General features: G+C 41.5%; 2 protein-coding genes across 2 annotated transcripts in view; one reads left to right on the top strand and one right to left on the bottom strand.

The window, feature by feature from the left end:
• The window catches only part of usp11 (ubiquitin specific peptidase 11), a 21,351-nt gene extending 21,147 nt beyond the window's left edge, over positions 1-204 (bottom strand). Inside the window, exon 1 of the mRNA XM_042407903.1 lies at positions 1-204. This exon is cut by the window's left edge and continues 104 nt beyond it. Coding sequence (XP_042263837.1) covers positions 1-6 — 6 coding nt within the window. The 5' untranslated portion in view covers positions 7-204.
• Positions 205-2,594: 2,390 nt separating this feature from the next.
• Positions 2,595-5,950, top strand: rfc2 (replication factor C (activator 1) 2). The gene is made up of 6 exons (XM_042407907.1): positions 2,595-2,869; positions 3,777-3,882; positions 3,989-4,090; positions 4,927-5,185; positions 5,272-5,532; positions 5,667-5,950. Exons 1-6 carry the CDS (start codon positions 2,665-2,667, stop codon positions 5,775-5,777), a joined length of 1,044 nt encoding a protein of 347 aa, XP_042263841.1. The 5' UTR covers positions 2,595-2,664; the 3' UTR covers positions 5,778-5,950.
• The last annotated feature ends 5,250 nt before the right edge of the window (positions 5,951-11,200 follow it).

Here is an 11,200-nt window from a genome sequence, read left to right as displayed (position 1 = left end):
CGTCATGATGCGGATCAATCACTCATAAAGGTCGGAACTGTGAAGAATATTAAACTGAGCCAGGAGACGAAGCGCAGAGTCAACCGCCGCATCGATCTCCGATCAACGGGAAGCGACACGAGCGGTGTTTGCGGAAGTAGGAAGTGGTTCAGACCAGGAGGATGACGACTTCCGGTCTGCGCCTCCGACTCTCAGCAGCAGCATCAAGTTACTCTGAGTCATGTTGTTATATTTTTATATTCATACATGTTGGTTTAGTGACCAACTCATCAGGTTTCACTGAAATAATAATAATAATAATAATAATAATAATAATAATAATAATAATAATAACAATAAAACTATCAATGTAGTCTATTCTGTCTCCCCTCTGCTTAATCCCGAACCTTTCATCAGCACTCGTTGAAGAAAATTAATATGAGCTTTACAATATGAGAAACTGCTTTTCTTTGAACTGGAGACCATTAGAATTTAATAAAATAAACAAAAGTTGACTTTTTAAGGATAACATACATTTAGAACCACTTTAAATCTAAAGATAGAACTGAAGCTAACTATTAACTATGCAAAAAATAATAATTAAAAGTAGACGCTATGCACTGGACTGTTTTAAACTATCTGCTTTGAACAAAACAGCAAACTGATTTTTAAATGTTCTGAACATTTACTGCAATACTTTAACTACATCAAGCTCATAATACTTATGTACTTTTACTGCAATACTTTAACTACATCAAGCTCATAATATTTATGTACTTTTACTGCAATACTTTAACTACATCAAGCTCATAATACTTATGTACTTTTACTGCAATACTTTAACTACATCAAGCTCATAATACTTATGTACTTTTACTGCAATACTTTAACTATATCAAGCTCATAATACTTATGAACTTTTACTGCAATACTTTAACTATATCAAGCTCATAATACTTATGAACTTTTACTGCAATACTTTAACTATATCAAGCTCATAATACTTATGTACTTTTACTGCAATACTTCTTCCACCAATGTCTATTTATGTCTTGTTTTGTTTTTATGGTGTCTTTTATTTGTGGATGTAAATATCATCACCAACAAGCTCTCAGCCAAACAACCGACAGAGACGACTGACTGGCTGAACTTCATGGAGGTGTGGATGTGCAGTTCTGCTGGTTTCCAGTTCATGATGGGCTGAAAGGGAACGAGTCTGCTGATAAACCAGTCAAAGGGCTTCGCAAAAAGGAAATAACAGGATCAGGTTGGAACAGGAGGAGGAAAAGGAATGACAGAGAACTTTAAAGAAAGGAACAGAAAGCAGGAAATCATCATAACAAGACTCAGACTGGATCTCACTGGTTTAAATGGTACTTTGTACTGGGAAAAGGAACAGTGAAAAAGTGTGGGAACTGTGGGAGTTAAAGAAAACATTGAATGTATAATATCACATTTTACCATAAAGCAGAAAGATATACTGGGATCTGATGAGGATACTGGGATCTGATGAGGATACTGGGATCTGATGAGGATACTGGGAACGGGAGGAGATACTGGGATCTGATGAGGATACTGGGATCTGATGAGGATACTGGGATCTGATGAGGATACTGGGAATAGGAGGAAACACTGGGATCTGATGAGGATACTGGGATCTGATGAGGATACTGGGAACGGGAGGAGATACTGGGATCTGATGAGGATACTGGGATCTGATGAGGATACTGGGAACAGGAGGAGATACTGGGATCTGATGAGGATACTGGAAACGGGAGGAGATACTGGGATCTGATGAGGATACTGGGATCTGATGAGGATACTGGGAACGGGAGGAGATACTGGGATCTGATGAGGATACTGGGATCTGATGAGGATACTGGGAACGGGAGGAGATACTGGGATCTGATGAGGATACTGGGATCTGATGAGGATACTGGGATCTGATGAGGATACTGGGAACAGGAGGAGATACTGGGATCTGATGAGGATACTGGGAATAGGAGGAGATACTGGGATCTGATGAGGATACTGGGAACAGGAGGAGATACTGGGATCTGATGAGGATACTGGGAACGGGAGGAGATACTGGGATCTGATGAGGATACTGGGATCTGATGAGGATACTGGGAACAGGAGGAGATACTGGGATCTGATGAGGATACTGGAAACGGGAGGAGATACTGGGATCTGATGAGGATACTGGGATCTGATGAGGATACTGGGAACGGGAGGAGATACTGGGATCTGATGAGGATACTGGGATCTGATGAGGATACTGGGAACGGGAGGAGATACTGGGATCTGATGAGGATACTGGGATCTGATGAGGATACTGGGATCTGATGAGGATACTGGGAACAGGAGGAGATACTGGGATCTGATGAGGATACTGGGAATAGGAGGAGATACTGGGATCTGATGAGGATACTGGGAACAGGAGGAGATACTGGGATCTGATGAGGATACTGGGAACAGGAGGAGATACTGGGATCTGATGAGGATACTGGGAACAGGAGGAGACTCTTGTACAGGTGGCGGAATGAAGCTTAAAGTTGTTTGCGATCCGCCAGTAAACCGAGAGAAGAAGAAGAAGCTCTCAGCCAATGAGGCGGCGGTTTCACTGACACGTGGTTGCCAGGGAGCGGAAACGTCCCGCTGCTGTTGGCGGGCTTAATCGGCATCATGGAGGTGGAAATGATGGCGGAGGCTGAGCGCGAGCAGAAGCCCGCAGACAGCGCGCAGAAGGCGGACACAGCGAGCTACCAGCTGCCCTGGGTGGAGAAGTACCGGCCGCTGGAGCTGAAGCACATCGTGGGGAACCAGGAGACGGTGAGCCGGCTGGAGGTGTTCGCCCGGGAGGGAAACGTCCCCAACATCATCATCGCAGGTCAGAGAGGAAGAAAGAAGCACCAACTATAACACATTCATTTTAGTCTCAAATACTAAACGTGCAACATATTTATCATTTAATCTGAGCTCATAACGTTACTGTATGTAAATAATATATAAAGTAAGTTTCTTTATCATTTCTACTTCCTGTTTACAGTCCACAGACCTGCAGCTGTTTATTGTTGTTATAGTGACAGAAATCACTTAATCAATAAACATGATTCTGATCCTGAAGATCAATGAGCTCAATATCAAAACTCAACCATGTAGAGTAAAAGCAGCGATGGAAGAAGTACTCAGATCCTTTACTGCAGTAAAAGTACATAAGTATTATGAGCTTGATGTAGTTAAAGTATTGCAGTAAAAGTACATAAGTATTATGAGCTTGATGTAGTTAAAGTATTGCAGTAAAAGTACATAAGTATTATGAGCTTGATGTAGTTAAAGTATTGCAGTAAAAGTAAGGGTTTGGTCCCTCTGACTGATATATTATTATATATGACATCATTAGATTATTAATAGTGAAGCATCAGTGTTAGAGCAGCATGTTACTGTTGTAGCTGCTGGAGGTGGAGCTAGTTTACACTACTTTATATACAGTTAGCTAGTTTACTTTATATTCAGTTCACTTTTATTCTATTTTCACCACTTCTGCTATAAAAAGTTTGATGAATATCAATAAATTCACATGTTATTGTCAGTAAAGTATTAAACTGTCCTGAGCAGTGATATTTAAAACGTCTGCAGCTCTCTGACACTGAAGTGAAGGATATGAGCTCATCAGAAGTCATCTCTTTCTTAAAAATAAATGATTATTAGTCAGGTAGCAGCTGCTGGAGCGATGACGACGTACAGTATCTGTGAGAGACTGAAAATGATCACATGCTCTTCCTGTGGCGGTCCAGGTCCTCCCGGCACAGGAAAGACCACCAGCATCTTGTGTCTGGCTCGAGCTCTGCTGGGAGCCTCCATGAAAGACGCCGTGCTGGAGCTCAACGCCTCCAACGACAGGTGAGAAACATCAAACGGTTTCAGCTCTGGGCCGGAGGAAGGGAAGGGTCGTTTTTTATTTTGTCTGGGCGGCGAGCTGACGGAGTCTGTGCTGTTGTGTCTGCAGAGGAATCGACGTCGTGAGGAACAAGATCAAGATGTTTGCTCAGCAGAAAGTTACGCTGCCCAAAGGACGACACAAGATCATCATCCTGGACGAAGCCGACAGGTGAGACGTTAACAACACACCTGCGTTTTGATTCGAGCTGCAACAATTAGTTGATTAAACGATTTTCTGCTGATCATTTTATTCATTTTCGAAGCAAAAATACCAAATATTTGCTGGTTGCAGCTTATGAAATGTGAGAATTTGATGCTTTTCTGTGTCAAACATGATAAAGTGAATATTTGAAGACGCCACCTTGAAATTATAACCAGCATTTTAAACTTTTTCTGACATTTTATAGACAAAAAAAAAAAAAAGAATCAAGAAAATAATATTCAGAATAATCAGTCATGAAAATAATTTCCAAAAGATGTGACTGAATGTTTGAGTTTCTTCTCCGACGGCGCCCGGCGAGGGAGCGCAGGCGTGCTGAGCCACGCCCCCTTCTTCTGAGCCAACCAATCACATCTGTAGGATCTGATTTAAAATTCAGCTCACATGATCCGCTTGATCTGAAATTCTCGACGTCACTGAAGAGACAGACGGTCGTTTCTGTTTGTTTGTGTGTTTTCATGTCTGTCTGAGGCGTAACAGCAGCTGATGACATCATCAATCATGTGACTGAAGAGCTGAAAACATCAGATGTGTGTGGAGCGATGATGAGGAGGCTGTAACCTTCCTCACATCAATACAAACTAACAGAAACGTCACATTTCCATCATGTTTTCCAGCTTTGACTCTTTTAATGACGTCGTCTCGTTGTGTTTCTTCTTCTGCGATGGTTTTAATGGCACCGACTGGAGAACTAGAACATCTGGATGAAACCTGCCAGCTGTGACTTGAAGCTCCGTCTGTGTTCATGTTTCTCCTTCCTTCCTTCCTTCCTTCCTTCCTTCCAGTATGACAGACGGAGCCCAGCAGGCGTTGAGGAGGATCATGGAGATCTACTCGAAGACGACGCGCTTCGCCCTCGCCTGCAACGCCTCCGACAAGATCATCGAGCCGATCCAGTCTCGCTGCGCCGTGCTGCGTTACTCCAAGCTGACGGACGGGCAGATCCTGGCCCGGCTGCAGGACGTGGTGGACAAGGAGCGTCTGTCCGTGTCCGACGACGGGCTGGAGGCCGTCATCTTCACCGCCCAGGGAGACATGAGACAGGTGAGCCGGGAGCTCGCCACTCGCTCGGCCGCAGGGGGGGCACGCGCCGGTAGGGTGGTTTTCTGACTTCCTGTTTGTGTTCGCAGGCGCTGAACAACCTGCAGTCCACCAACTCCGGCTTCGGCTACATCAACAGCGAGAACGTGTTCAAAGTGTGCGACGAGCCGCACCCTCTGCTGGTGAAAAGCATGCTGGGACACTGCGTGGACGGAAACATCAACGAGGCCTACAAGGTGGTGGAGCAGCTGTGGGCGCTGGGTTACTCCCCCGAGGACATCATCGGGAACATCTTCAGGGTCTGCAAGACCTACCAGATGGCCGAGTACCTGAAGCTGGAGTTCATCAAGGTGATTCATTCAGTCGGTTGCCGTGGAGACACGTCGTCGTCCCTCACAGACACGACAGAATTAACGGCGACGTCTCCGAGTATCAAACTAAACTTCTCACCTTGTCGTATCTTCTTCTTCTTCTCCTCCTGCAGGAGATCGGTTACACGCACATGCGGGTGGCCGAAGGGGTTAACTCGCTGCTGCAGATGGCCGGTCTGCTGGGTCGACTCTGCAGTAAGACGGCGCCTCCTGCTGCCTGCTGACCTCCTCGCGGCGGCGGCGGCGCTCCGCTCTGACTGCACCTGCTTCCTCGTTACACCTGATAGAAACATCAGATTATCTGAACTATCTGCTGCAGTTATATGATGTTGTAACTCGTGTTGTCTCTCAGAACAATGTAAAGAACAGACTTTGTAATAAATCATATTTTTGTTGATTCATGTTGAAATGTTTTTATTTTTGATTCACTGGTGATTCTCTATAAAAAAGAGCCTTTAATCCATCTGCAGGGTTTGTTTGATCAACACCAACAAGCTCAAAACGCAGAAACTGAACTTGAAGGTTTAAGTGTGTTTCAAAGGAACCAGGATGTTCAGTCCTGTTCAGAGACACTAACAGTAAAGTGAGGAGGCTTCGAATACCTGTGATCGATCAGTTAACTTGATCCAGAGTTCAGTAAACAGCAGGAAGTTAATCAATATTTAAATCAGCAGCAGTTCTCAGTGTTTCAGCTACTCAGCAGGTCGGTTGTTTTTGCATCTGCATCTTCTTCTTCTTCTGCTTCCTGTTGATCCCAGACTGACTCCATGATGTCGAGCTTCTTTATGACTCCGGCTGCAGATGATCAGACGTCTCCTTGATGCTGCTGCTGCTTTATGGAGACCCTAACCCTAAACATCTAAAGAGACTAAAACATGTCAGAAGTGTTTGTACTTGTTGAAAGGAAGGATGTGTGATGATATCATTCAAAGAAAGAGCTGGCGAAGTTCTTATTTTGTAGACGTTTATTAGACGATGGTCATCGGGTCCATTCCATGTACAAAGATGGTCTGGGCACCGTACCACTGTCGGTGCATAGCTTATATGGGGTTACACATCTGTATCTTATCACATGAATAACATAGGTTTTCCATGGGCACTAGGTCAGTTGGGAGCCCTCCAATCAAGTAATTGACAGCTGCCTCACAACATACCACATCTGGAACAGTTCCAAACTTGACCATGGATCCATTGTTTGTATCTCTAAGGTCCCCCCGAAGGGCCATACCATATTACCTACGGTGACATGCAGACTCTGAAATGTTTATGTCACATGTCCAACACCCAAAATCAGTAAAGTACATGGGGTCAGATAAAAATCATACTAACACTTGTTCTGCAGTGATTCCTCCTGGCTGCTGTCTGGATGTGATGAATTGTACAAATGGAAAATAACACTTTCAGACTCTCCTCAAAGATGTTCAGAGGTTCCCGTTAAACCGTTAAAGGATCATTCTGCTGATTTTCCAACAATGAGCTGATCTACTATTGTGTGTGTGTATCAAAGCTGATATATCTGATTCCTCCATTGTTGTCCAGAAACTATTAAAAACACGTCACTGACCCTGAAACCACCCAGATTCTGATTTATCTCATGTTCTGATCAGTTTAATTGATTAACTGGTGACAGCAGACGTTTCAGACTCACTGTTAGAACGATGCATGAACCCACGGTGAGTATTGTTAAATTGTTAAGTTTTGTCATTAATATCTTTTCAAGGAAACACAAAATAACACAAAACCAACACTTATGCATCACTGATAAAAGGTCACATGGGTATGACATCATGTAAGTGGGCGTGGCATCGGTATAGGATGTAACTGTGTATCAGTGACTGAATCTGTCCTTTCACTCTTGATGAATGTAAATTTTGTCACATTTTTGTTTTTCGTTGCTGTTAAAATGAGAAGCTGTTAGTTTTTGAGGATCCAGATATACATGCTGTCTTGAGAAGAAATCAATTTTCTAAACTGGATCAAATATAATTTCTATTAAATATGTTATCAGCTAGTTTAGCATGCTGGAACGAAGCTAAGCATAGCTAGCATAGTAGTGTTATTACCACACCGATAAAAGCTGCAGCCTTGTTCTCCTTACATGTGTATCATATTTTAATAAATATTTAATCAATATTTTTAAATAGATTTTGAATTCAAAGTACAGGGAACTTTAGATCATCTTACTGTTGCTTCTGTCTTTAATCATTTTTTCCTTGAGTCTGTAAGATTACAGAAAGGAAACTGGATATTGTTCCTATAGATCAATAAAATCATCAGCTCCTTAAAAAGCTCCAAAAGTACAGATGCTTTCTAATTTGACACCATGCTTGTAAAATCACACAAAGATATTTTAACTCCCCCTATTGCTCATTTAATTAACTTGTCTTTTAAACACAGCTCCTTTCCTGATGACTGGAAACGTGTCGTTGTCACGCCTGTTTTTAAATCTGGAGACCGCCTTGAAGCCAGTAACTACAGACCAGTAAGTAAACTGCCAGTACTCTCAAAGGTTGCTGAGAAAGTTATTAAACAACCGACAACATTTCTTAATACAAGCAATTCTGGTCTACATTGTTTGCAGTTTGGCTTTAGAGCAAATCATTCCACTGAAACTGCTACCTTGCACTTAATAGAGCAAATTAAATCAAGACTTGACAAAGGAGGAGTAGTTGTTGCTGTATTTTTAGATCTGCGTAAAGCATTCAACACAGTCAATCATGATGTTTTAATATTGAAACTCTCTAAATTTAACTTCTCATCTAGAGTACTGGCATGGATGTCTTCATATTTATCTAATAGGAGACAATGTGTTAAAGTTGGTGACACACTGTCCAGTAACATGAAGTGCACAACGGGTGTTCCACAAGGGTCAGTGTTAGGTCCCCTATTATTTAGTCTATATATTAATGATCTCCCTCAACAGTGTCATGATGTAGAACTACAAATGTATGCAGATGACACCGTTGTGTACACACATGCAAAAACAGCTGAGTTAGCTGCTGCTAAGCTAACAATTGCATCGGAAAGGATCACACATTAGCTTGATCAATCATGTCTGAGTCTAAATGATATATTAGACTGCAGGGTCCCGAGGGTAACAGTAGGACAAAGTCATATGGATATCATGTGGAAGGGAGAGCTCTGTAAAGCTTTGTCTAGGACTGGTAGGAATCTGTAAAGGAGCCTCCCAAGGCCATCGATATATATATATACCAGTGAATTTCTTTCCTTCCTCAGAATTCTCCACGGAGACTCTGCGGACTCTCCATGTCTGTAACGTGTGCTGTTTGAATTAAAGAGATGCTCGACTTCAACCAACCTCAGTCTATTGATGATTTATCTATCAGTAAACAAGACAAAAGGTATGTTTTTCTCTAAGACTATGGTACAACCTCCTAACGCTGATATTCTCATCAAAGGTGAAAAAATTGACATAGTCACTGATTTTAAACATCTTGGTGTGACACTGGATCCAAATTTGAACTTTAAGAAACATGTTTAAAAAAAAAACGGTTAAAACCATAAAGTTCAACTTAGCAATTTTTAGACATATTAGAAACTGTCTCTCTTTGGACGCTGCAGATATTTACGCAGCTATGATTCTTTCCCAGATGTCTTATTGATCACATGTTGGGGGCAGGCTGGAGAAACAGCCATAAAACCTCTTGAGTCCTTAAACAAACAAACTCTAAACACTCTGGACAAAAAGCCGATGCATTTCCATCACTGTAGGGTTCTGGAGAAATACAATTTACTGAGCTTTGACAATTTTAGATTATTCTCAAATTTGTGCCTAGTTTATAAAATGTTAAATGGTTTGTCCTCCTCCACTATGTGACTTTGTGTTCACTCGCTCAGTAAGTTCTGTTAGATCCTCCAGAATATCCTCTAGATGATTGAACCATTTCATCACACTGCATCTGGACAGTCAGCTTTCTCTGTGAAAGCCACGACTCAGTGGAACGTCCTTCCTGATGATATGAAGAACTGCAGTTCCATCAATACATTCAAGACCAAATTAAAAAATCAACTAAAGACCAATCAGCTGTAACCACTGAATCTAAACTTCATCTATGGTCTTCTCATGAATGCAGTTCAAGTTTACATTATTAATTTCTAGTTGACATTGTGGGTGTATGTGATGTAGCTGTTGGGTGTAGCTTTGTATTTTGTATTTTATGTGGTGTGTTCTGTGTGGTTTTTATTTTGTTTGTTTGTTTGTTTTTGCTTTGTATTGTTTGTTGTTGTGCTGTTGTATGTTTTGATTGTCGGGGACTACGGATGCAAATTAGCTTCGAGCTAACGGCGCAGTTTAATGTTTAAAACTGCACACTGTCCCAGTCAATAAATCAAATCAAACAATCAATAAAATGTAATATTTCACAGAAGTATCTCAATTGTGTTATTGTGTTATTTTAAGACATTAAAATGACTTCTTCTCTTCTTTCATTTCTGTTTTTTATATCAAAATATAAGGTTTCTCATTTTGCCAGCAGAGGCTGTAAAAATGTTTCATCGACTGTGTTTGATTATTCTTTATTGTCTTCTTCTGTATATTGTAGTAAAGGAGTTAATGTTTATAGTTGTATTAAGTTAATCATTGGGATTATTCAGTAAATTGTTCCAGAATGCACATTTTCATTTTAACAACATAGACCTGCTTCATGTGGAGCAGCAGACATAATGACCTCTGACCCGGAGAATAAACCTGCTGCTGACTGTGACTGTCAACTGAACCACAAACCTGAACAACGACTTCCTGTAAATGCTCCTTATTTCCTTTCCGAGTTGCGTGGCGACTCTGGTTTGTAAATGTTTTTTAAATGAATAAAAACTTGGAATAGCAAAAATAAATATCTGGCATTTGCTGTGTAAAATAATGCTTCTGCTCTTGTTCCCCTCAAGGTTGCAGTTTCCTTCAATACAAACATGTTTGAGTTGTATCAACAGAGTTTGACAAAAGGCTTCAAAAAATAATCTTGAGGGAAAGTTTCTCTGCTCACCTTAAATCCAGTAGGTCCAGTGTGCAACTGACACAAACTAGCAAAGAGTCACTAAACCGCCAATCTGGATAACGAGCTTTATTTCATTACAAACCTTGTTTACATCAAAAGTCATGAAATAACATCCAGTAAGAACAAACTCAGAGTGACAGAACAGCTAGAAAAGACCCAGCAGTCATACGTGATAACAGACGGCAGTTAGTTTATATAGTAGAATAAAAGAAAGAAGAGTTTGTTAGTAAAATCCACCAATCCAGAGTCTGCATGAAGACTTATTTCCTGCCTCCTGTAGGAGACTATCCAGAACAACAGTCGACACCGTCTACACGCCTGTTTAAAGTGCAATTCATCAAATCAACGTGTCTGAAGACAAAGAAACGCTGAACAGTCAGAGCGTCACGCAGCAGCTCATCAATAATCAGAATCATAAAATGATGCGATGAGGTTTGTTCTCACTAGACTTTGATACTGTACAGACTTCATGCCGAAACTCCACGACGAGCATGCTGTCGCCCCGGAGAGCAGAGCGCCGGGCGGCTCAGACACAAGACACTAAAATTTAGCCGTTAATCTTTAGGACATTTTACAGACAGGATGCTGCAATTTGGTAAAAAAAAGAAAAAAAGGATGAGTTGGTATGTTCA

The sequence above is a fragment of the Thunnus maccoyii genome, chromosome 4, assembly GCF_910596095.1.
Source record: "Thunnus maccoyii chromosome 4, fThuMac1.1, whole genome shotgun sequence".
In the NCBI taxonomy this organism is placed as follows: domain Eukaryota; kingdom Metazoa; phylum Chordata; class Actinopteri; order Scombriformes; family Scombridae; genus Thunnus; species Thunnus maccoyii.
This window is presented reverse-complemented; position numbering and strand designations above follow the sequence as displayed.